Below are 26635 nucleotides of genomic sequence, written 5' to 3'. Positions count from 1 at the left end.
GCTGTTTCCATGCAACAACCAATTTTTCTTCACTGGCATGCATTCACTGCGGATTTTCTGATGGAAAGCATGTGGATATAACTTTTTATTTACATATTTCTCATTAAAAGCTAAATTTCATTACTGTCTAACTCTCTTTTTTTCTGGTTTTTTTTTGTTGTTGTTTTTTTTTTTTTTAACAGATCAACTGTGTGACTTTCCCCCACCCTGACGTAATGCCAGAGCAGCAGTTGCTGAAACCTTCAGAGTGGAGCTACTGTGATTATTTCTGGGTAAGTAGGCAGCCAGCCACATGCCACATGCAGCTCCAGAGCTTCCAAGAATGTGGAATAAACAGCTTGATTTGTGCTACAAGGTAAGGGAGAATTTGGGCTGACATACAATGTGTTCAGGGAGTACCAGGGAGACTGGGATGCCAGTGGAGATCTCCTGGAAACACCTGACCAGTCTGAGATGTGGCTGATCATCAGAGGAGTGTCCAGATAGGCAAGGACAGTTCTCAGGAGATGGATTTGCTCAGGAAATAGGGAGCATGTAGGACAAGCCACACATCTCAAAATACCACAGGCAAAAGGACAGTGCAGCGGGAAGGGGATAGAATCACAGAATCCCAGGATGGTTTGGGTTGGAAGGGATCTTCCCTGTCCCATCCCTGCCATGGCAAGGACACCTTCTGCTGTCCCAGGCTGCTCCAAGCCCTGTCCAGCCTGGCCTTGGGCACTGCCAGGGATCCAGGGGCAGCCAGAGCTGCTCTGGGCACCCTGTGCCAGCCCTTACCACCCTCCCAGAGAACAGTTCCTTCCCAATATCCCAACCATCCCTGTCCTCTGGCAGTGGGAAACCATTCCTTTTGTCCTGTCCCTCAGTCCCTTGTCCCAAATCCCTCTGCATCTCTCCTGGAGCCCCTTTAGGCCCTGGACGAGGCTCTGAGGTCTCTCCAGAGCCTGCTCTTCTCCAGGCTGGACAGCCCCAACTTTCTCAGCCTACCTCCAGAGCAGATGTGTTCCAGCTTAATGGCCTCTGGACTCACTCCAACAGATCCACAGGTCCAAAGGATAGCAAGGTGGCTGGCAGGGAATGATTTCAGTGTTTCCCAGAACACGAGACCCAGGGTTACACAAAGAAGCAGGAGCTGCCCCTTCTAAAACAAACAGATAGTTAAAAACTTTTTAAAATTGTTCAGCTCTCCCCATAAGATAATCCAGAAGTCAGATAATAAAAGGGTTATTTGTAGGGTGAGGTTTGTGAAGGACAGGCCCATTTGTAGCTTATGTTGAGCCAGGAGCATCCGAAGTCTTCAGTGTCTGTGTGTGCCCCCTTGTGCTCAGGTCTGTTTTCAGGTTCCTGAATCGCATTGAAATGATGCAGTAGTCCTTGGAGTGTGGAGCTGATAGAAAATGGTCTTCCAGTGGGAAACTTTTCTTCCACCAGAAGATTTTTCTGGGCAGTGAGAGGAAAACCACAATGGAATCAACAAATACTACAAAAGGAATCAACAGTGAAGCTTTTAGGAATCTCGTGTGTGTTTTCAGTTACAAGTGTTTCCCTTTTTAAAAATAAGTGTTGGGAGACCCAGCAGCATTTCTCCTTGTGTTTGCTCAGTGCTGATTACAGGGCATTGCTGGCTTACACTGACAATGGGCATGTTATCACAATTTTTTTTTCTGTTTCTTCCAGTCTTCTGATCCCAGTGGACCCTAAATCATTAATGGTGTACAGACTGATTTTTTTTCATGTGTCTTACAAATGTTCCTGCTCTGCTTGGTCCTCCCTGTTCAGGCTCAGCCAATGCTTGGTTCCGTGGGTTGGTCACATCTCAATTTCAGTGAAATTCTAGTTAAAGCTCCTTACTTGCAGACTTTTATCCTCCCATAACTCTGCTGGCAGGAATTTCCTCTTTGGCCTTGTCATGGTCTGCCCACAGCCCGCTCTCCTTCTTCCATCATCTGCACTTCTCCCACTGTCTCATCCTGCTGGTGCCTGGCAGGGCGTCCTGCCAGTCTCCTGCTTTGATTAATCTGGCATTTTCCTCTGGCTAGTTGTGCAGCACGTGGGGGATCAGAGCAAACTCAGAGTGCTGAGGGAAATGTTCTCTGAGAATTTGTTTGTTGGAAGAGGGTAGGAGATGAAGTAGGGAAGCAGAGAGAAAAGAGGCAACAGAGAGAAAACTGTGTTGGTTCTTGCAGCAGCACTGACTCCAGTGGAGCTGTGGAAGAAGCAGACAATGAGGAATGGGGTGTGTGGTGAAAATCATGGGACAGGTTGCTGGTTTGCCTTGTTTTACAGCAGATCCCTGCAGACTAGCTCTGTTCTCCTTAGTACAAACCACAGCTGAACTTGGCAGTCTGTTAAAGGTCTGTCAGGGCTGTGTTCCCCCTGGAAGGAGCAGCACTGTCCTCCCCTCTGCCCCAGGAGAGTTCCCTTTGCTGGCTCCACGATTCCTGCTTTTGGCAGGATGAGCCCTTGGGGCTGACACCCAGCTGTGAAGGGTCATGGGCAGAAATGAGAGCAGGGCTGTTGCTTTCGGCCCCACATCCTTTGCTGGCTAAAGATAATTGTAAAACTTCCTTTTTTAAATACAAAGAAAGGAGCAAGAGGAGCAGGAGAGTGTTGGGCTATTACTTTGAAAGGATCTGAGGTGCTGTGGCCATCAGCTGCTCTCAGGGGAGGATTCCTCAGGCACCACTGCTGGGCAGCTGCTGCTGGAGCCACATCTCTGTGGGTTTGGCCTCCAAAGCTTTCTGTTGAACTTCCTTTTATTTCTTTCAGGCAGATAAGAAGGACTCACAAGGGAACAATACAGTGTCGGGATTTGAAATTCTTCTTCAAAAGCAACTTAAAGGGAAACAAATGCAGAAAGAAATGGCAGAGTTTGTTCGAGAAAGGTAACTAGCACTTGGTTATCAAATTAAGTATTTATTGCAAGTGTTTTTTTCCCAATTTAGATACTCCTTAAATATATGAAGGCTTAAACTGCATAAAAGGTATGCTGCAAATTCTTAATGAACATTTAATATCTCTTTAATGTTCATAAACACTTTCCAGGCTTCTCTGGCTCTCACTTGTGTCTCATGCTCTGAGTTGTATTGCACAAAGGCTGTTTAGAGGGAACCAAGGAGGTTTTAAGCTGCAGATTCAAGGAGAAAGCATAAACAGGAGAGAAGGAGAGTGGAGGTGATGCTTAGAAGGGAAGTATTTTGTCTGAAATTTTTGTCTGAGAAGTACGAAAGCAATTTGTTCATATGGAGCATAGGCACAATTTACTAGAGGAAGATGTAAAAAGACATCACTTTGGACTTGAGCTTGGTTATGGAATCAAAGAATTGTTTGGGATGGAAGGGACATTAAAGATCATCTCATTCCAGCCCCTTGCCATCTACGTGTCTAGGGACACCTTCCCCTGTCCCAGGCTGCTCCCAGCCCCATCCAGCCCAGCCTTGGGCACTGCCAGGGCTCCAGGGGCAGCCACAGCTTCTCTGGGCACCCTGTGCCAGCCCTCCCCCACCCTTCCAGGGAAGAATTTCTTCCCATTATCCTGTCTAACTCTGCCCTCTGGCAGTGGGAAGCCAATCCCTGTGTCCTGTCCCTCCATCCCATGTCCCAAGTCCCTTTCCAGCTCTCCTGGAGCCCCTTTAGGCCCTGGAGGGGCTTTGAGGTCTCCCTGGATCCTTTTCTTCTCAGGGTGCAGTTCAGTTGGGCAGAACATGCAGATTGTTGCTTCATTTATAGTTTGTTTTGTTTCTCCCTCTCACCTTTTCTGTTTGTGCTGAGGATGTGGCAGCAGTGGGAGAATGCAAAGTGCCACAGGCAATAATGGTGATCTGATACAGGGCCCAGCATTCACATGAGGTTTCTGTAGCCTTTGACATAAGACAGTCCAAGAGACAATTAATGTGACCACAGGTAGAAGAAAGGACCACCTGGCACATTAAAAATACAATTGAGAAACAGGTCTGCTATGGGAGAGGATGGGAAGGCAAGCAGAATTATGATAGCCAGGGAGAAGAGGGGAAAGCTGCTTCAAAGGAAGCAATATATAATGAAATTTGACAGAAATAAAAGCAGGACGCATTCAAGAGGAAGGGAAAGTTGGTGTGAAATAAGAGAGAGCAAGGAGAGCAGCTCTGACACTGTGGGGAGGTGTGTCTGTCCTCAGCAGAAGAAGAAGCTGGCATGCTGGAGAGGAAAGAAAAGATCCACTGTGTGCTAGAAACAAAAAAAGGTTGGGAATTGAGTGTGAAGAGGGCCTGGATGGGAGTTCCAGGAAGATTAATAAGTTTTTCATCTGTTTGTAACAATGGAACAGGATTGTTCTGTGTGGAAGAGGAGGAGGATGGTGTTGAGCAGGAGGAATTATTCATGGAAACAGCTCAGGCCATCAGGGGAACCTCTGTGTTCCCAGCTGAGAGGGCTGAAATACTGATCACATTTTCATGATGACCATCAGGTGCCTTGGGGAACACAAGATCACATTTAACTGGGAATTTTCATGTCCAGTAAAGTGCTCTTTGTGTGATCAGCCTGCTGGAGGTGAGATTCAGGCAGGTGTTAAAAACAGTCCTTCAACAGGATGTTGGTATAAGACATGATAACCAGATTTCTTCATCAAATATCCAACAAGAGGGAAGCTAACTGAAATTTGGTTTATCAAGTACATGCTTTTACAGGAGCTTCTTGTATATTGCTCAGACTGAGCAATTGAATGTTCATTCAGTTCTTGTTGACAGAGGTAGGGTTATAAAAGTCAAATAGCCACAGACTTTAACTTTTAGGAAGACAGACTTCAAGAAAAGGAGGAAATTAATTAATAAATACACTGAACTGAAAAATCCAGTGTGTTGGTGGCACGAAGGAATTACTTTCAATCAAGTGGAAGTAAGGTCCAGCATTTGCATTCAGGGAAGGACTCCAAAACAGCCAAAAAAATCTGCAGGCTGCCCTGTAAAGCACCAGGTATAAGAAGCAGTGTTTCCATTAGCAAAGGAACAGCATCTTACTACCTTTTTAATTAAGCAGTGCTATGTTTAGAAAATGTAAGTTAAATAGCAGGTTATTTCTGCCATGTTGAGCAGATACAGGTGTGCACCTTTCACTCTTTGTCTGCAGCCATTTGTGGAAGACTTCTGCAGTCTCTGCACTACAGGAAAAGTAATTATGCTTCTGTTGTCTGATAATTTCATTGTTCCCTCCTAATCTGGAGGAACAGTGTAAAAAGACTCACAGTCACAAGTCTTCCTCAGTGGCAGCTGTGGAGCTGTCTGTCAGATATCTTCTGCCACCTTTTCTCTCTGTTCCCCCTGTTGTCTTAACCTATTTAGCTTCTTCTTGCGTGCCAGTCACATCAGATCATCTTTGCCTCCTTTTGCAGCTCTCTGGTTTTTCTTCATCCACCATAATATGTCATGACTGAAATTATTTGAGTGTGGGCTCACAAAGTACGTTTTTTCAAAATAAAGAAAAATGTAAAAGGGAACAGGAAATAAACATCCAAAAATCAACTAGAGCTAGTAAAGTCAGGACGGTCAAAATGCACTTAAAATCTGTAATGCTTCTGACTATATAGGGAGTGAAATCCTGAAAGTTTTCAAAAAATGAGTGGAAACAAGAACTTGTAGCTTTTTTGTTAGGAAGGTGGAATTACTGCCAGCCACTTGGATGTCTGAAAATGGACTCAGGAGTTCTGGCATGTTTGTGTTTCACAGTCACCACAATCCAGAGTTTGCAGTGTGTTTATATCAGGCAGGGTCAAGAGGCAGATTTTTTTTCCCATCTTTGAGGTTTATCTTGGTTTTTAGCCCCTTTTTGGCTACAGGTGGTGACAGGAAACCAGGCTGGGGTAGAATAATTTATTTCTTACATTTGGGGTTTGTCACTATAGACATTTTACCTTTCTATTTTTATCTTTTATAGATTATTCTCCTTACCAGGCAGTCTGCCCTTTTAGTAGTGCCATCCATTTGCAGTACATGTAACACTTCAAATGCCTGAAAAAATCTTGGAGCCTAGGCCAGAGCTGCAACCAGTGAGGAGCTCTTCCATCAAAGCCAGAGGCTTTGCTTTCCTGGTGCCACGTTTAGGGCAGGCACTGATGGCACCAGGCATAGGGTGCCTTGTGTGTGTTTGTGAAATCATGAGAATCACAGAGTGGTTTGGGTTGGAAAGGACCTTAAAGCTCATCCAGTTTCACCCTTCCCAGAGCCATGGGCAGGGACACTTTCCACTAGACCAGATTGATCCAAGCCCCAATGTCCAGCCTGGCTTTAGGCACTTCCAGGGATCCAGGATCAGCCACAGCTGCTCTGAGCACCCTGTGCCAGGGCCTGCCCACCCTCACAGGGAAGAGTTTCTTGCTAATATCCAATCTAAACCCACTCTCTTCCCTTCTGAAGACTTCAGGCTTGCTTCTGTCCTGCTACATTCAACAATTCCCCAGCTTCAGCAGTAGCAGAGAAGAACTTGACAGGATTTTAAATTCAGTATTTTCACAGCAGACCTTTTGATGGAAGATGGTCAGCTACTCCTCTGTTCATGAGACAAAGGACTGAGACACAGGTTCTGTGAGGGTCTGCATGGGCAGCTCAGAACAGTCAGCAGACTGTTGCACCTTTGAACATCCAGCATCCACAGAAAATCACTCAAAGGCATCCTAAAGACAAATTTCATCAGGATGAAGGCTGTAGACTAGAACTTTGGCTGAGAATTGAGCCAAAAGCAGTGAGCCTTGGCTCTGGGGAGAGACATTTGCACCTTTATTACTTTTGACCTGTTCTGTCTTTCCAGTCCATAGAAATTGTCACTTCTCAGACAAGATTAGTCTCATCCTGAAGAAGGTCTTTAAAGTACATTAGATGAAATGTGCCTGGATAAGGCCCTTTTCACAGTGAGGTCCTAACGCAGCTGAGCCTTTGATGCCTGTGTTGGTCTTGTTTTAGAGCAGGCGTGGGGAGCTGGCTGGTTTTGTCCTCATGGGAGGGGGAAGAAGAGGACCCCCAGCTCCTGGGTAAGGTCTGCAGTATTGTGTCACACCAAGCTGGGTGTCATTTTGGGTCTCAGCCAGCTTCATCACAGTCAGTTGCTGGAAGGGACATCCCAATCAATGGCTTTGCTGTGGAGCTGTCAGCTGTGGCACCCAGATCTGCTCCCTCCCCTGAACTCCTGTGAGCGTGACGACAGCGTGGCATTTCCCCTCCCACACCATCCAACAGGATATTTTCAGCAGCCCAGAGCATCAGATCCCTCTCAGCTAGCTCAGGGGACTCCTTTTAGCTCAAAAGTGCACTTGCTCAACTAGCTCCTGTAAATTTGCATGCCAGAAATACCCCACCTTCTGAGTCTTTGTGGACAGACATTTCAGAGCAGGTTTTTGCACAGAATCAGGAGGTTTTTTCCTGGGGGCCACACAGCTCTCTCAGAAATGTTCTATTGAGCGAGCTGACAACTGTTTGCTGTGCACCTTGCAGTTGTTTCAGTGGCAGCAGAACTCAGGGAAGGTGGTTTCAGGCATGATGCCCATCACCTCTGCACCAGCAGCTGCTCATTCCTCCCTGCTGGGCTGTCAGCACATACCCTTGTCCCCTCACTCCACAGCTGCATTCCTTCTCCTCCCTGCAGTCATTCCCACAGCAGATGTGTGCCAACACCTCCCCTCTTCTGTGCTCTCACCTCTGGAGAGCTCAGCTCCCGTTCCTGGTGCCTCCCAGTGAGTGAAGACAAGGACAGTGAGTGGGCTGGATGAGAGGAACGGGATGCACCGGCCTCGTGCTGCTGACAGAAGCTCTCTGCCATGCTTTGCCACCCCTAACAGAGAGCAGGAAGTGTTTGGTGTCCCTAAGAAAGGTGCACTCCAACCCCTCAAATCTCATTTGGATTTTTCCTGGGTCGCCACATTCCTTCATTTTTGCCTCAAGGATGTGCAGCCTCACATTTCACAGCAGACTTAACCACGTGCTTCTGGTTTTGCAGACAGCCCGTGTTGCACAGCAGAAACACTCTGTCCTTGTTATTTGCTCTCCAGAACTGTAGCTTCTTCAGCTAATTTTGTCTCACATGCCATTCTGCATATAGCCCTGCTCTTGCCTCTGCATTTTTAGCATATGGGGGGAGAAGACGGCTCATCAAACTGGTGCTGCCAAGCCCTGAGACTGAAAGGAAAATTCCTGTGGCAAAATCTGTTAAAATGCAGAGAATTTTCTTCAAATTACGTGTGTGGGTTTCTGCCTTAAAGCTTACTTACTGCTGTCTTTTTATTTTCTCTTTGTGTGTATGTGAGTGTAGGATAAAGATTGAGGAGGAATATGCTAAGAACCTGTCCAAACTGTCTCAGAATTCCTTGGCTGCTCAGGAAGAAGGGTAAGTGTGTCTCTGTGACTTTCACAGAAGACAAATTTTAATATAAAAGACATTTCTCCCACGCAGGTACATGTAATTTTCTCCAGCTCTTTCCCATAGAGAAGAGGTTTATTTAGATTAGCACCCTGGGCATGTTGGGGAAGATGCAACTTCAGAGTTGTTTGGGTTTGTTTTTTTTTAAGTTGTCAATGAGAAGTTTTTAGGAATATGTGTCTAAAATGTTGCCTTTCCAAACAAGTTTATATGCTGTCCTTGTTGTAGCCAGGACTAGTTCCTTCCAGGATTAGCATGTATGTGTACCAAATTACTTTGAAAATGGAAGAATATATAGAATATATAAATATATACTACTGAGAGTAGATGTGTAAGATCAATGCTGGTACAATCAGAGCAGCACAGACAAGAGGGAGGATAAAGAAGTCTTCTCATCAGGGTTCTGGCCCTTCAAGAAAAGTAGCAGACTGCTTCTTATTTCCAACATTTTCACACTTGGAAGTTGTTAAGAAGGCATTAGGCAGTGCAATTCAGACTGAATTACAGTTCTCCAGTAATAATGCAAAGACACCACTCCTGAAGGATCAGAACTTGCTAGCTCTGTGTGTTTCACCCTGGCACTGAAAGCCAAAGTTGGAAATTACTGTCCTCACCACAACTTTGACACAGTGTGTTTCTGCCAGCACTGGAGCTGCATGAGATGTTCTGTTCAGCTTCCAGGAGGCAGGGACAGAAATTGCAAGGGGATAACTGGGCTGTTACTGCCCTGAGCACCTACACTGGCAATGGTTTCTGTCCTCCTTTCTCCTTAGGAGTGGATGCTCACCTGATCCTAGCACAGCTAAACCCACTTTCTTCCACATCATCCTTCCACTTTCTCCTACCCCCAATGGGAGAGGGAGGGAATGACTGAAAAAATGAAGGGGAAGGAAACTAGGGCAGAGTAGGTGAAAAGGGAGGGAATGAGCCCTCAAGCCTAAGAAACATTGAAATAGGGAACTGGAAGGGACCTGGTGCAAGGTGTGTGGAGCTGAAGGCACTGTGCTCTTCCTGGATCAGATAACAGGGTGAGAGTCAGTGAGAACTGGCCAGTGGAGAGGACCTCAGGGAAGGAGAAATATTTGGAACACTTCTGTAGGTGTATCTAAGTTGTTTAGCTGATGAACACTGTATTTGAGGACTCAAGTCCTTGCAGCAGCACAAGAGGTGACAGATCATTAGTTTGAGATTGCAGATGACAGGTGATTTTTCAGGCTATCAGGAACAGTCAAATCTCATTATCCTTGAAAAGGGAAGAGATAGAAGGAGCCAGGAATTGTAGATTGCTCTGCTTTATTTACCTTTGCAAAGAGGTAAAATAAACCATCAAACTTTCACTTGGGGAAAACGAAGGTGATGAGCAATTGTTGTGTATGCATAGAGAACAATGCCAAGTCAACCTAAACTCCTTCAGTGATGGAGTAAGAGAGTAGGTCAAGCATCACAGCTCTTAATTTAGTATCGCTTTTTGTGATGGGAGATTCTCGTAGGCAGACAAGAGAAATGGTGGCCTAAATAAATGTGCAAAAAACTAGGTAGGAAAAAACCCCACTGCTTACAGAAACTAAGCTGCAGAAAGTAGCTGTGGAATGAGATCCCAAAGGGTTTGTCCTAAGTTCTGGGGGTTTTAAAATGTTTTTGTAATGAACAACCTAGGATCAAAGAAATGATGGATTTACTGTAATCAGAAATATGACAGAGCTAGGAGGGTCGGTATGTGTAATTTGAAGAAAAGGTTGCAATTCAGAATTCTTGTGTTAAAATGGAGAAATTAACTGGGAAAAAAAGAGATGCATTTTAATGAGGACAAAGCAGCGGGTTTTATACTTTCAAAGGATGTGAAAGATACAGTTACATAACAGTTTGTGGGAGAAGGATCTGGCTATAGTGAATCACAAGCTTATTCATCAACAACTTCATGCTGTTATCTAAAAAGGCAATCATATTGAAATACGTAGAAAAAAGAGTGTCTGATACAAAATAAACTGTTACCAGTTTAGCCACTGGAGTTTACTGTACTGGGGGCAGTGTAGTTTTGGTTATGATGCTTCAAGAGGAGTCTTCGTTGTCATAGAGGGTCTGGAGGAGTGTGCCTCAGCTGCCACTATCTTGGAAATAATCTGAAAGAAAATAATCTGAAAGAAAAAGACAATGGAGAAATTTTCAAGTGCTGAAAAGCTTCTCCAAGACTTTTCATCTGAAGTGAAAGTCTTTTCTCTGAAGGAGGGTGCAAAGTAGAAGAGGCAGTGGCAAAACTTCATTGCTGGAAACTTTGTTATGGTAAGGGTAAGATACTGAAGGATCTTCCTTGTGGAGGCTCTGTAAGTGGAGATCGTCATGAATTGTGTTTTCAAACTCAATTCAAAGATCTGCTGCAAACAGTGCCAACAGAATTCTGCCTTGGTCACAAAGGTTGGTTGTTTTCTCAGATTTCTATTACCCTTTTCCATGATCTTGCTGATCAGGACATGGTACAAAGTGTTGTGCCAGATTTGTCTGACAGATCCCATGAGGATGGCTGGGGGAGAGACTGATCATTGTCCTTCTCTTCCTTCAGCACACTGGGAGAAGCTTGGGCTCAGCTCAAGAAGAGTTTAGCTGATGAAGCAGAGGTTCATCTCAAATTTTCTTCTAAGGTAGATGGTTCTTTCTTTTCCAGAGATTTTTGCCCTGAATTGCTGGGCCTCTCCCTTCATTGCATGTTACTGGGGGAAATACACATGCATGTGGTACAAATTTAGAAGAATTAATAAGCTGGTGAACAAACATACTGAAACTCTGTCCAAATCTTCCTCCCAAAATCAGTTTATTTAGTCTACCTGATGAGTAAATTGAAACACATCTAGCCTTTATTTTTCATAAAAAAGAAGTAAAACTGATTCTAGATGTTGTTCAGCTGGGCTCTGTGTTCCAGCCAGTAAATTTAACTAGTGCTTGTACACTTTACTGCAAAGGAAGAAATGAAAGGTAGCATTTGGCTTCTCAGCAAGAATCTACTCTACCTGTCTGGAAGGAAGAGAACCAGAACTCTTTTTTTTTATATCATTAGCCTTTCTCAAAAGTGTGCTGGGAACATCATGTTATTTTTGGGTTTTATCTCTAGTGATGCCCAAGGAGATTTCTTTTACAAATTATGGTATTTATCTGGGTTTTTTCCACCACATGTGACATGCTCTTGAATCCTGTTACATTCTGTTAACCTCTGTGGGTGTTCAAGTTCCATACAGTGGCAGATAGCACAACAGCCATGTTCTGGAGGAAAATTATAGCTCTGCACCATTTGTAAGTAATTCAGCAGAGGTTACTCAGGCAACCAGCTGCTGCCTTGGTAACCCACTGCTCTGCCTTAAACTTCGACATCAGGACTGTAATTAGTGAAATACTTTTTGCTCCCCTTTGTCCTCCTGTATTGTTTTTGAAAAGGAAGAAATGCAGCCTGGAGTGATCTGTGTGTGTAGGCAGGCCAGGTAGAGAGGGGCTTTTCCATTGTTTTACTTTTCCTTAAATACTGCACAAAAACTCTTGTAGCATCCTCTAAATTCTTCCCACTATTTGTGTGCAGAACACACGTGGATGTGGCACTGCAGGGGCAGGGTTTAGTGGTGGACCTGGCAGCCCTGGGTTAACGATGGGACTTGATGATCTTGAAGGTTTTTTCCAGTTTAACAATTGTGTGGTTGTGTGAAGAGTGAGGAGCCTGGCTCCTCATTACTGCCATTTCTTCCTTTGTTTTCATTGCCAGCTTCAGAGCGAGGTGGAGAAGCCCCTGCTCAACTTCAGAGAGAACTTCAAGAAGGACATGAAGAAGTGTGACCACCACATCGCAGACTTGCGGAAGCACCTGGCCAGCCGCTACACAGCTGTTGAAAAGGTGGGAGCAGGGAACAGCCTGGAGGCTTTCTGAGATGCTGCTGGTTTGAGCAGAAGAGCAGCTGCCCCATGAAGAGTTTCTGTTCTGTCACAAAGAACCACAGCTGTTCCTGCTGAGGGCTTTCACTGTTAGCTGTGCTCTGCCCAGCCCCAGGCATAGTTCAGTCTTTAGCTGAGATCTGGGAAGTGGGGGGCAAACATCCTCACTGCTGAGGTGGCTTTTTGGTTCATCCTCCCCTTCCCAAGTTGAGGCAATACATTTCTAATACATTTGATGCAAATACTTCTTATTCTTGTGTATCTATTGTCATCAAAATTTAGAACACCTTGCAGCAGGGTCAGGTCAAAGGCTCACCTGGCTCTGTGGCCAAGAGCAGATGGCTGAGGAGGGCAGCTGAACCCTGGTCTGGCAAATCACAAACCCTTCACAAGAAGCATCCTCACTGAAAAAATCCAAACAGCAGCAGCACCCAGTAATGGGCTGATGAAACACGAAGCAGGAGGTAGCTGAGGTTGTGGTGCAGGGAGTTACACCCACAAAATATGATCCCCCAGCAGCTGGCAGAAATGGGGATGCTTGTGCCTCAGCTGCTGAACTGTATTCTCATGAGATTTGCTTTTGGATGCAAACTGTGAAGGAAAATAGCATTCCCAGTCATCCCCAAAGCTGTTTGTGCTTTCATTAAAGCTCAGCAGGAGTTCCCTGGGGGACAGAATTGTTGCAGGATACACAAGGTCATTAGGCTGAGTGTAGGCAAGGGAGGCATTTTTCCACAAAGCACAAAGTTCTTCACATTCCTGTCTGCAAAGCAACTCAGTAGCAATATTGGGAAAGTGAATTGGGAATAACCTTGGGAAGAAGGAATGAGAGCAGGAAGAGCTGTGGCTGCAGTGCCTGTGGAACACTTGGCCTCTCATGGATTGCTCTCCTGCAGCTCCCTCTCCAGACCTGCAGGACCCAGCCAGGGCCTCAGAACTGCACATGGAAAAAAAACCTGGAATGCTTCAACAGTGCTGTAACATTTAGGCTGGTGTGACTGTAGAAAACTGCAAGGTGCTAAGAAAATACAGTCATGGCAGTTTAGTTTGGAATGCTAGTACAGTATAAAGAACAAACGTGGCAGGTTTTATAACAAATTGATGCACAACAAGTGATTTTTATGTATTTATCAGCCTGCATGTAACAATGTTTATTTGTTAAGGTTCTTTACTAATTCAGCTGTATAATATATATTTGTACTGATAAAACAGGTTTTAACAGCTTGAAAAACTTCTGTGTAAAGTAGTTCAAGTCATCAGTCGTAACCAGACCTCAGGTTCTTGATTTCTACTGTTGGCATGAACCTGAATAAGTTTTTCTGAATTAAGTTCCTGTTGTTAGTTTGTGATAGGTGTACATTGAACATACTTAAAGACAAATTTTGTAAGATCCTTGAAATTACTTCAACGATTCAGATTCTAAGAAAAGTGAATGGAAGAGGTGTCTTGGTAATGATGCTGTTTAAGGCATTTGAAAGAGGCTGCTGCTCTTTTTTCTTCCAGAGATAATGAGAAAGCTGTTAAGGAGCAGTGATGCCATTAGTCCTTTGCCTTTCTAACTCTGTGAAGAGTTCAGATGCATTTGTGATTTGATGGTGGTGACTCCTCTGTGATCATAAGACACTTTTGTGAACTGCACATGATGTTGTAAGAACCTGAATCCCTGTTAGGACCCAGTTTCATGCAAAGCTGCTGACTTCTTGCTGAGAGATGCTTGTGTGAAGGAGTCCTAGACGGCTGAAAGCAGCTGCCAGTTCTTTTTCTCTGTAACTATCGAATCTTTTTTAATTACTCCAAGGCCCGGAAAGCCTTGACAGAGAGGCAGAAGGATCTGGAAATGAAAACACAGCAGCTAGAGGTGAAACTCAGCAACAAGACAGAAGAGGAAATCAAGAAGGCCAGACGGAAGTCCACCCAGGCAGGTGAGTACCATCAGCACACGGCGAGAGCAAGGTGGAATGCACCTGCCATCCATCCACGTGGCTCTTGTTTGTAATATTGTAGCTACAAATCTGTGTGATGCTAAATTCTCAGAAGAAACAAGCCTAGTTTCTCCAGCTCAGATGTCACAAATTATTGATAACTGAGGTGAGAACAAGAAAAGTAGGGTGAGTTATCTTGCTGTTTCATGAAAGTGTCCTTAGATTATTGAATGTTTGTGGAACTTCCAAAGTCAGATTCAGAAAAGCTTAGCTGAGGGTGTTTCTTCCATAAATCATAGTTCCTTCCTTGGTTCTTTCCTAAATCACACTCACCCACAACTTTGTGGGTGCCTATTACACTTACTATTACTGTCTTTTTCCTTGAAAGTGATTTTTTTGCTTTTTTTTCTACTGCTACTCAGTGACTAAAATCATTTCTCTTCTAGGAATACTGAGCATATTGTAGTGTGTACTGTACTGTGCTGAGGATACAGCCACTTGCTGTGACCTGTGCATATTTTGCAGAGGCTCTAGCCACATCTGCAGGATCCATCAGGAGCTTCTTTGAGATCTGCACAGCTGATACATACAGCTGAACTTTGCTGAAAATAAGTTTTAGCTAGGGCTTCCATGTTTCATCCCTTCAACAAGGGCTGCTCCTCGGCAGAGTGGTCCTTTAGAGTTCTGAGGTTTTTAAAACTTCAGGACAGGTGTCTGGATTTTAAGGAGACTGGGAAAGTCACTGGCAGTGTGAGCATGTGTACAGGCAATCATTTGAGGAGAAAAAAAAGTTCTGATTTACCAACAGGAGGCTCAATGAGAGATGTTCTTTATTGACCTGAAAATTCACAGCCTGTCTTTGTTCCTTGGGTTCTTAGAAATTGTTTATAATCGATTTTTATTGAACAAGCAAGGAAGAGCTGAAGATCAGAGAGGGAAAGAGAAATTTGGCATCATTTAAAGAACAAAGAGAGTTTCCCAGCTGGAAAGCAACAATCTCTGAGAATTGTTTTCCAAATTTTCCACCCCCTCCGTCAGTGCAGAGTACTGCAGCAAAGAAAAAGATGGAAAGAACTGCAGCTTCTTGTGTTGCTGCCTTGATCCCAGAAGGAAGCTGGAGCTCAGCTGGAATCTGTCATCTCCAGAGGCTGGAGAATGCATGAGGCTGCAAGTCAGCATCCCTTCATCCATCAGCTGGGCCTGATGCATCGCTCCCCTTAGAGACAGAGACCTCTTAGACTGCAGTCTCACCTCCAGAGTGCAGTTCTATAACTCACCATTGTTGATTTCCCATTTTAATTACTTCATTTTTCAAATATAAATATATATTTTGCCCTCTATGCCTTTTGTTTTTTTTTAACTGAAGTAACTTGTCTTTTTATATTTCTGGGCATTTGGTAAAATACTACTCTTAATGCTTTTATTTTTCTTTCAAAATCTTGTCTTTGCCCCTATTCATACTCACCCCAATCAACTGCTTTTTTTTTGCTGTACATCAAGTGTATGCATTTGGTTGAAATGTTGGTCCATGTAACAAATACCATGTAGCAGAACTCCTCTGAGCTCCACCAGGGTTCATCTTCAAATCCTTGGGGTCTACAAAACCTGACCTGCACTTTCCTTCTGAGTTCTGGCTAGAAAAGACTGATGTGTTGCTCTCTTGACTCGTTCAGGGGATGACCTGATGCGCTGTGTGGATCTTTACAATCAAGCCCAGTCCAAGTGGTTTGAGGAGATGGTGACCACCACTCTGGTATGTGACATCTAAAACTACCCTTGCAAAATTGTAATATCCTACAATATTCATCATTCACAGCTACTTCAGTGCAAAGCAGTGGGGAAAATTGGGTGATAAATCTCATATTGTGTTGCCCATTCTCAGACCCAAGGAAAACTCATCGTTAGGGGAAAGAAGAAATAATTGTTTGCAGAAGTCATTAAACCAGTTGAGGGCTGCCTAGGGCCAGAACACTCGAATTGTCCTTAGGAAGGATGAAGTAATGCACAAGAAAAACACATGAGAAATCACCAAATCCATTTATACATTAATGAATTTTTCTATTCCACGATTTCACAATTTTCTTTGAAGTCTCCCCAGAGCCATCTCTCCTGCAGACTTAGCAGCCCCAGTTGTCTCAGCCTGCTTTGCTACAAGCTGCTGTGGCCTCCTCTGGACTTGATCCAGAAGCTGCACATCCTTGTTGTGCTGCCAACCTCAGATCTGGCTGCAGTGCTCCACATGGGATATCACCAGAGCTTCCCCTAAGGCTTCTCCTCCAGACCCTTCACTATCTTTGTGACCCCACTTTGGACACTCTTAACAGCTTAATGTCTTTTTTTATATTGTGGTGCCCAAAAGTGCACACAGTGCTCAGTGTATTCAGTCCAGAAGGACTAAATGCAGATTTTGGGGTATGATACCAGAAACCAGAAGAAGAGGGAGGCAGAAAACATCAGGAGGAAAGATAGAAATCACCTGCCTTTCCAGCTAAAGTGTTGCTGGGTTCTGCTTACTGCCAGCTGAGCAAGGTGGAAGCTTTTCCCAGCTCATCATCTGGTGAACTGTGCTCTGACAGGGATCTGGTTGGAATGGGGGGTGCTCTGACCCATCCACCCCAATGTGCTTTTGCTGCCCCAGGGAATCACTGTAATTTCTGTAGACAGCAATAAAGCACGCAAAACTTCCTGCAGGAAACAGATTCCCTCTTGCTTGCAGCATCTCTGAAGGCAGTGGCTCCACTCTCTGCCTTGGTTGTCTCCGTTTTGGAACCTTTTGGAAAGGTTTGACCTTTTTTACTGTTGCTAGGCTCAGGCTGAGATGACTGCTGTTGCTTGCTGTTTCTTATTCTTTGCAGAGCAGAGGAATGTGCAACCACAGAGTCCAGCTCCAAAGCATGACCCTGGGGCAGTATTGCACCTACTGGCAGCCTTTTGTGTTTCATCCTTTCTCTGGGCCTCCAAGCTCAGGTTCCAGTAAAAATATGGACTTGTTTTTCTTCATGTCCAGGAGCTTGAGAGACTAGAAGTTGAAAGGGTGGAGATGATTCGGCAGCATCTGTGCCAGTACACACAGCTGCGGCATGAGACAGACATGTTCAACCAAAGTGTAAGTGTGCTTTTTGTTTGGTCTCTGTGGTCTTCACTGCCCTCCAGCTGAGCAGAATGGTCCCTCCTGACCTGGTCTGACTGGCTTTTGTCAAAGGATGTGGGAGAAGTGTTTGCAGGCAGCCTGTTAATCTGCAGCAGTGCTGTGGTGCCTCCCTGCAGTCCTGCTCCTCCAGGACTCTCTGATCACATTTCATACTGCTGGATCACAGCTCTTTCCTGGGGGAGACAAACCAACTGAAGGACATTTGGCCAGCACTATTAGCTGTCCCAGCATGATGCACTAGTCCTTGAAGTCTTCTGTTTGTGCAAGGAAGATGCTGAATTGTTTGACTGTTGGAAAAGGGAATATATATATTTGTTCCTTATTAAAAACTGGCCATTTATCAAATACTAAAACATGGGGGGGATGCATGCTGACTCAGTACAGTTGTGTTTGGTGTAAAGTGCAGATTGCAGGACAGGAGTCAGAGGCTGCCTGGCTGCTGCCTGGCACAGGAAACCTGTCCCTGCTTCTTCATGTTAAGTCTCCCTCCTCTCTGCTTACACAGGGCTGCACGTTCAGACCTGTCTTGTCCATCCAGTCTCATGCACAGGCAGCTCTCACTTGTCTGCAGATGCAGTGTAGGCATGCCCACAGCTGCTCTGCATGTCAGAGCACTGACTCCCTGCTTGAAGTGTGCCCTTGACATTTGGATTCTTGTTTTCTTCGTTTCAGACAGTAGAACTTGTGGATCAGTTGCTTCGGAAAGTGGATCCTGCCAAAGACAGGGAACTGTGGGTAAAAGAACACAAAACTGGAGATATCCGACCTGTGGACATGGAAATATAGACTGATCTATAGTTGGATGTGTTGAGTCCACTGAATTAAGCAGGCTAACGTTTGTTTATAAGGGTCAAAAGAGCATAGGGAAAAGGTTGTTTCACTACCAGACAGACACCTTGTAATTCATGCCTGTATGGGCTCTCTCTGTTCCATTTAGTCATTACAATGGTCCTCGTAGTGCTAAGCCTTAAGCACCAGACATTCCAGGGTGAAAAAACCAGATGTGTGCTTCCCACCAGAGGTTCCCAATTGCACGCAGCTTCCAGGAGAAATCTGCTTCCTGGCACAGAAAGTGCTGTGTTCTTCAGTGACTTTGTGCTCCACCCCTTGCATGACTATCTCTATAGGGTATGTTAGAACAACCACTCAGAGAGCCTCTGGCCAGCAAGGAGATAACTGAATATGATGCAGGAGGCAAGAAAGGCCTGATCATGAATCCCAGGTCTATCACTGACTTCCCTCATGGCCATAGGCAAATCAATTAACTTTCCTGGCTCCCCCATTTATAAAATCTATGTATCTTGCAGCACTGCTGTGTGAATACATTGCTTTTCATATAACACTGTCTTTCACCACGGCAGTGAAGTGATGGCCCTTCTCCCAAAATCCATGGAGAAGATTCCTGTTCTTCCTGTTTTATACTCCCTCTCAGGGATACATAAACCCATTTTCATGATTTCTGTTGTCGGCCAGTCGATAAGTTTGAAAGTGTTACCATCACAATTTTTTATCAGGAAAGACCTGGTTGTACTATACCTACCTCATTAGCTGTCAGAGTGCCCTCAATGACAGAAGGAGGTCATATTCCAAGGAATAAATGAGATGTTTAAAATCTCTCCTGCTCATGCAAGGTGTTTTTCCACAGAATCTCCTTAAAGGTAGTCCTCTAATAGTTTACTTGGGATTCAGGTTAAAATTTCCTTTGTTGGTTTCTTCAGGTGAATATCACAGACTTTAGGTATTTTTAATTACCGGGTTTGTCCCGCTAAATTTTGGCTTGTATCTTTTTGGAGCCTGATTTTCAAAGGTGCCATGAGTATGTGATGCTAGATTGCATTCAGTGTAGATGTAGGTGCCCAGCACTTCTGTACCATCAGAGTCTTAAACTGAGATTTTTTTTCTATGTTACCCTTACTGCAAACCACCAAAAATTCAACACTGCTCTTAGAAAATAGTGTTATGTAGTTTGAAGGCTGGTTTTGAAAAGGTATTTATTTTCTTCTGCTGTTATTTCTGATTGAGTACTCAATGTTGCTGTTAATACATTTTTTCAGCATTTCATACAATGCAAAGATTCTTCAGATTCTTGCTTTAGATCCAGGAGAAATTTTGATTCTCACCACTGTGGCCTTTACTCAGTGTTTACTGTGGTCTTAGCTACAATATCCCAAATCATACTATTTCATTTGATCCACAGTTTTGCTCCATTTTATCTCATTGTTACTGCCTTTTTCTCCCCAGCCCCAGAACTGCATCCTTCCTTTGTTCTACTCTTCCAGGTTTTTGTTCACCATCCTCCAGATGCTGTCATTAGATCATTGGGAGTCAATATTCCTCTTTACAAATACAAACTGAGACACAGAAGAGTCTTAGCTGAAGCATGTTTATAACATTGCTGCAGTGGTTAATTTGCTGGTTTATTATTTCAAACCGAATTCTCTTGCATTTTTCTACTGCTTCCTTCTTTTCAACCATCTCTTTCCTAGTACAGGTCCATTCCTGTATTGCAAATGCCTTCACAACCCACTCCTCTGCTGCTTCATTAACCTTTACAAACCTTTAGCATCTTTTGCATGTTGACAGGTGTAGTGCCATGACTGCTGCATGCTCAGGATCCCTGCTCCTGGTGTGACACTTCCTCTTCTGCACCTCCCCTGCACAGCTGGGAATTTGGACCACAGTTTTATTCTTGGTGTTGGAAGAGCACACTGTGATGTGAGCCTCACCTAAGTTCCTGCACAGACCATTGCAACACCAGTTGAAGTGTTTGGTTTGTCTGAGTGTCCTTGAGCTCAGTGAGAGCCTCCCTGGAATCCTCCTTCCCTTCTTCCCTCAAGCAGGGCAGTTGATGATCTCTCCTTTCCAGTCTTTCTACTGATTCACTCTCTGCCCTACTAATTTTTGGCCATATCAGTGTATACTTCTCTTAACTCTTATCTTGCACTTCAGAGGACAGGCACTTTTTTATTTCTTAAGCCACAAATGCTTTCAAAACTTTGGTGGCCAAAACAATGTGAACACATGAAAGCTGCATTGCAGATTGCCCCCTGTTCTAGGCTCTGTTGTAAATTGAAATGAGCAATCTTGACAATGCCTCAGCACATTCTTGTTTTGATTGCAAAACAGAACTAGTTGTGCACTTTATACAGTATTCTCCTTAATAAATACAATATATACAATATATATATATATATATACAAATATAATAAAATAACCTGAAATACTCTGTTAGCAATTACACTTTATTTTTCATCTTTCTTTAAAGATGTTTGTTGCTTTATCTATTTTGGACTGGAAATTCTGTGTCCATTAGCACAGGTTTCTCTGGGGACTGTAACATGTTTTGATTCCTCTGCTAAGGTGTATTTTTGCTGCTCTGAATTCTTAGTTGGGTTTTTTTGTTTTTGTTGGTATGTTTGTTTGGGTTACTGTTTGTTTGTTTGGGGGGTTTTGGGTTATTTTTAGGTTTTTTTTTACTTTTGGTTTTATTTCCTGGTAGTTTTCATGCTTCTAGCTCTTGGTCCACTTGAAATATTTCAGGGATGTGAGTTGCCCAGAGCTGTAATTCTCTTGTTGGAGTCTGTATCTCTTTTTCACTTCAATAACCAGAGGAGAGCACAGGTACCTGGCTGTGGATCTTCCCCAGCCCCAGGAGACTCCAGGTTCTGCTCCACGACAGGAGAGATGCTTCCTCCACAACACTTCCACCTGTATTCAGTGCAAATTTTGCTGTTGCTTGTGAACAGTTTTCAGCTCATTTCTTTCAAACGATGATTTCCTTCTTGATATGACACTGCAGATCTCTGTTACCTTCTGGCTCATTCCCTTCTCTGTCTGATGGATTTTGGGTTGTGTGATGCCTTACAGGTCAGGGCATGTTGGAGTTCCTTTGCTTCTAACAGGCAGCATCTTCAAAGAGGGTAGTGGCACCTTTAAAGGAGAGCAAGGGTTCCTGCTCTCACAGGTGACTTTAGGAGTTTCAGCAGTGCTCTGTTTGTCTTCCACTGAGTTTCAAAAATGCAGCAAAATCCAGTCTGTCTTCATGCTCACCCTAAACAGCTGCTTGATCAGACTTGGTGTTTTATTAAAATCCTAGCATGTGTGGATGCTGCATGATGCTGCTGCAGTGTAACTGAGTAATGGAATACCAAACCAAGTCTCTTTCCTCCAGTACTGAGCATCATCTCATCTGGCAGCTCACACGCCTGGTGTGAGTTTTTGCTGGTTTAGTCACTGTGGGGATCAGATTGGCAGGGTTATCTCGTGTCTCTGTATGCTCTGAGGTCCCAGAGCAGGTCAGTTCTCAGTTAACACTTTGCTTTCACTGGCAGAGGTACAACAAGGGGGGATTTTCCTCTGGTGCTCAGCAGGTAGCTCTGTTTGCCCAGATCTGTTAAGCCACCTGTGTTTTGGGAGTATAGCCACACCTGTGAGCGCCCTCATGCTCTGAGCAATGCTGTCACACACTTGTCCTGTGCTGGAGGGCTCTCTGGCAATCTCCATTTCAGCCAGAGACTTTTGGCCCTTCTCTTAGCAAAAGGGCTTCCTAAATTCCATGGCTTCAGATCTGTTTAGTGTCCTGAGTGCCAGAGCTGGTGAGGTGTTTGCCAGGTGCACCCTCAGCTGTCATACAGAATGAGAACGTTTTGTCCATCATCCAGACCTTGCTGCCTGTGTCTTCAAAGCACAGTTGAAAATCTTTCTCTCTAAGGTATTCTTTCAGCTTATTTCTTACCAGAACTCATTCTGGATCCAGTGCTGTTGGCTGATTCCTGTAGGAGTTTATGAGCTGAAAGCAGTGAGTCCTTTACCACACGGGCCAAATGCACTCTTCTCCCATTAGCAGCAAGGTTCTGGTTTCTTTCTTGGAGCAGTATCCCAAAAAGGCCTAATTTTCACTTTGCCAACCTGCTCCAGATTCAGTCATCTCTCTAACTCACACTTGTTCATCACTTCTATGGGTTGGACATCTTTTGGAAGACTTTGGTTGCTCTCTTGCAGGGATGTTAGTTCATTATTGGACACTGGAAATATAGAAGATAGCTTTATTTTTATTTTTTTTTAATTTTAAAATACTGTAACAGCAGTGAAAATCATACAGAAATCCCTGTTATGTTTCTAGACTCCCTTTCTCCCTGTGCAGCCCCTCCTGAGCTGCTGGGGTGCAGCTGTGCTCCCCCTTATTGCACAGGTAAACACTGAAATCACTTCCTTGAGTGCCTGACAGGCAGCTTGCAAACTTGTGCACTGCTTCTTTTTCCCTTTATGCAGATATTTTTAATTTACTTGGGTTGTTTTGGGTTTTTTTTCTCCTAACAGGAATTTTCACAGCATTCATGGGAAACTTCTATATGCTCGTAGCAGTTGTAGTTTCTCAGGCTTCGTTAGAACTTCCTAGAATTGTCCCTGTTTTTAATTTCATTATTTAAATATTGGCTGCAAGTTAGGCTTGTTGTGTAGAAATGGGTATTCTTGACCTGTTCTTTGAAAGTGCTCAGCACTTAGAGATTTCTTGGAATACAGCAGGGAGCTAAGAGATAAGACTCTTTGAAAATCAGGCTAACAAACAAAAATGCATAAACCTCTTTTTTCCTTACTTGTACTTAAGTACATGGATGAAGTAAATCTTAAGAAATGAGAAATAATTAACGTGTAGTTGCTCTCTGTGCAGCTGCCAACAGCTCCAGTAGTGTTCTTGTGTGGGGCTGCAGTCAGAACACACCTCTGGAGTACGGACCCACAGGTCACCTACTGATGCAGCTGTAAAAACCCAAATCCATAATTCAGTGTCAAAGTAGCGCTGCCCATTTATTTCTTCAGTCACACACAGGGAGAGAAAGGGCACTGCTTAGCCAGGTGGGTCCTTCACTACCAAGCACCTTAAGAAATCCACACAAGCACTTTGAAGGTCCCCCTGGAATGAGTAGATGTGACTTCTTGATGTGATTATTTGATGTTTCCTTCTGAACTGAAAACAGATTTACTGTTTCACAGTATCTGGTGTGTCCTTGGCCACTAGTGCAGCCTGCTGTGTCTGTTCCCAGAGGCAGCAGCAGACTCTGGTGTCCTGAGGGCAGTCCTGGTCACCCTGGCATTGCTCTCATTTGGCAATTACGTCTTCAAAAGACAGTGCCAAAAAGGCAGTTTTCAAAATAATGAGCTTTTCAGTTCACAGACCTCTCTGGAAAGCCTGCAGGCTTTTTGCTACCCAGTGTGTGTTGAAATGGGAGAGTGGCGTGGCAGAGGTTGCTGAAGCATTGGCTCTGAGGAGTTCCTGCTGTGTGGACATCTCCTCCCATCCTCTCACAGGGATGGGGAACAGCCCCCAGGCATCCTGTGTGCACCAGAGGAGCCTGCCGGTCACATCTGTCCTAACCAGGTGGGCAAGAGTCACAGATAAATTCAGTTTAGAGCAGACACATGGGGCAGGAGGATCATTACCTCAGTGGCATCTCAGACCCTGATGGGCCCCTTCCTTCTCCCAGTCCTGCTCAGCACTTGAAAATCAGTGCTGAAATGTGTCTGTTGCTTGATGCAGAGCTGTCCAGCTCTCACCTGGTTGCACCCATGGAAGACCAGCAGGTGCCAGTGCTGCCCTGGGCACTGGGGAAGGGCTCTGGCATTTGGCTGCCCGGACCCCAAGGCAGCTGTGCTGAGGCTGCTGTGCTTCAGGAGCCTGGAGCACACAGCCCTGCTGTTGCACAGTGGGAATGAAGTCTTTCCTGGCAACAAATCCTGGTCTTTTCCTCAGAATCATTGTTGTAAGAATAACACCCATTGCTTTGTCTTACAGTAGATTTTATTCATATGAGTGGTGCATCTTTCAACTCCTTATTTTTCCCTCTCCATTGTTACTGTAGCCAACCTTTCATCAGTGAAATACAACACTTTTCAGGACCTTTAAATTTGAAATTTTATAGAATATATCTGTTATTTCAATGTGCTGACCAAACTTCATGCTTTTGGGTGTTTTCTGAGAGTTTTAAGAGCTTTTTTGGAGAGATTATTTTGGGTTTTATTTGGATTTTTTTTAATCAGCCACAAGGTTTGGAAGTGTAAAAACTTCTTTCTGTGCTACCCACAGTTTCTTTTTCCTTCCTGGATTTTTTTCTTTTTTCTGAAGGGACCAACACATAGCACAATTTAACTTAAATTTCTAATCCCATGCATTCCTCAAGGCAGAAACCTTTTGTGCCTATTGATGCTTCTGAATTTAAGAACTGTACATGGATAAAATCTTTCATAGACCAATAAAAAAATTAAGTCTTAGATTAACCACATAATAATCACAGAAGAAAACCACGTGTGGATTTGAGACATTCAAATTTAATTCCCTCAACTTACATTAAGTTGAACTATTTCAGGTGTGTCATAAGAGACAAACTCAGTGGATATTCAGAACAAAAGTTTTCCAGCTGCTCTATCTAGGTTCAGTGAGTGGACAGGACTAATTTTGAATATATCAGGACTATAATTTTGAATATATGCAGGCTTTTAGGGCTACTGACTTAACAAGTAACTGAGTAATGGTTTGTATCTCAACCCTATTAAAATTCTGCTAGTAGATCCCCTTGAAGTGCCTCTTTAAACAGTATCTGCTACAAGCACGTGAAAAATACACAGCTTCACCCTCCAAATTGCCAAACCTCAGGAGCAGCCACTGTGCACAGATCTGGGCAGGAATCTCAGCCCCTTCCTTGCTCTGAACTGTGCACCCTTTTAGGACACCCACATGTCCAGGAGACCTTCCTTTGGCTCTGATAATTTGCTGTCCAACTCAGGCATTCTAAACTCTCAATCCTGAGAATGGAATGGAAAAAATTAGACTTAAAAGCAACTGCATTGAAGCTAATCTTTGGACCCATCCTTGGGCTCAGTAGAATAAGCAGGGAATTCTGCATAAAAACACTATGCATAAAAGAGTTGTTACACTTTACTGCATAAAAATAATTAATAATAATTATAATAATAATAATAAAAGCCCACCACTTTTTTTTTTTTTACAGCAGTTGCAGAGAAGAAATATTTTAGTCCTGAAACTCAAAAGCTGAATGTGATTTCAGGGATCTCACACATGCTAACATAATAATCAAAGTCATGTTAATCCCAGAATTTGGGAATGATTGACCTGAAATCCCTTGTTCCTTTGGAGTTTTTTTATGAAATGGCTGAGATTATCAGAATAACCTAAGGAATTTGGATGTCCATACTCTTTCAGGTCAAAAACACTCTTTAGGGGCAGCAGCCTCTATCCATTATGAAAACAGCAGGTACTAGTGTTGGACAAAAATGCTTTTTTCTCCTTTGATGATTTCCTTGTTTTCTGCAACACAAGACAGTGTGAGAATTCCACTGGGCAGTTCTGCAGACACTTTAGCAGCAGGGATTCACAGGCAGGCCAGATTTATCAGTCATACACTAAACCAGAGTTTTCTACCAAAATAAAATTGCTTATTTGGTTCTTTTTGTGTAAGTTTTCCTAAATACTTCTAAATTTATAGGAAAGATGTCTTTTGCCAGTACTAACAGCTTGTTTTTAAAGATGCTTAACCAAAATTTTATAACTTCCCATAAATTTTGGCTGACTAGACCCCTTTTAAATAGTTTATTGATCATGCAGCCTCTGTCTGGGTTACTAGTAAATCTTGGATCATTGTGGAAATTACAGGATGGCTTTTGTTCCCTAAGGATAGATGAAGGAATCGCTTACTGAACTGAAGTTGAATGAAGAAAAGATTTAAGGGACAGATCTTCAGCTCGGGTAAAGTGGCAGGGTTCAGTGGAAGCTACTTGATGTCAGCTGTGGATCTTGTCCTTCAGTGTTGAAGGCATTTCCTGTATGTAATTTTTCTGTCTTACTGTAAAACAATTTCATATGGTTAAACTGTATTTTCCTATATTGTTCTGCAAGTTTATATACACCATAGTGCTCATCTCATCTCCTGTAAAATAAACTGTACAGAGACACATTGAGCATGGAATTGTCTTGACCCAGTTGCTTTTTCTTCTCCCACAGCCCCAAAGCTCACCAGTGCATTTTGATCCAAGACATCCTGTGCATATTATATTGTTGATATTACCTTGATGCAGCTTGAATTTGCAGCCACATATGGGGTGTAATCTGCTTGTGCTTACTCTTTTCAGGTCTTTACATGATATTCAGAACCATATTGTTCCTACTGGTTTTATTTTAATTTTTTTTTTCTGGAAATCAGCTGAAGAAACTCGTGTGGTTAAGTGGTTCTTGAGCAAGCAAGCTGAGCACGAGCAG

General features: G+C 43.7%; 1 protein-coding gene across 6 annotated transcripts in view; it reads left to right on the top strand.

The window, feature by feature from the left end:
• The window catches only part of GAS7 (growth arrest specific 7), an 83189-nt gene extending 56844 nt beyond the window's left edge, over positions 1-26345 (top strand). For 5 of the 6 annotated variants that reach the window (XM_005526827.2, XM_088065378.1, XM_088065381.1 and 2 more), the window contains 9 exons: positions 183-272; positions 2770-2885; positions 8275-8349; positions 10940-11018; positions 12125-12253; positions 14090-14213; positions 15887-15966; positions 17221-17319; positions 18037-26345. In XM_005526827.2, the coding sequence (XP_005526884.1) occupies positions 183-272; positions 2770-2885; positions 8275-8349; positions 10940-11018; positions 12125-12253; positions 14090-14213; positions 15887-15966; positions 17221-17319; positions 18037-18150 (906 nt within the window). In that variant the 3' untranslated portion in view covers positions 18151-26345. The remainder of the gene's footprint in view (positions 1-182; positions 273-2769; positions 2886-8274; positions 8350-10939; positions 11019-12124; positions 12254-14089; positions 14214-15886; positions 15967-17220; positions 17320-18036) is intronic. The other variant, XM_088065379.1, reaches the window with a different exon arrangement.
• Positions 26346-26635: the final 290 nt, after the last annotated feature.

This window comes from Pseudopodoces humilis, chromosome 21, assembly GCF_049639895.1.
Source record: "Pseudopodoces humilis isolate 2021_Gansu_Grassland_sample_001 chromosome 21, ASM4963989v1, whole genome shotgun sequence".
Classification (NCBI taxonomy): Eukaryota; Metazoa; Chordata; class Aves; order Passeriformes; family Paridae; genus Pseudopodoces; species Pseudopodoces humilis.
Note: the sequence above shows the minus strand (reverse complement) of the source record. Positions and strands in the feature narration are given on the sequence as shown.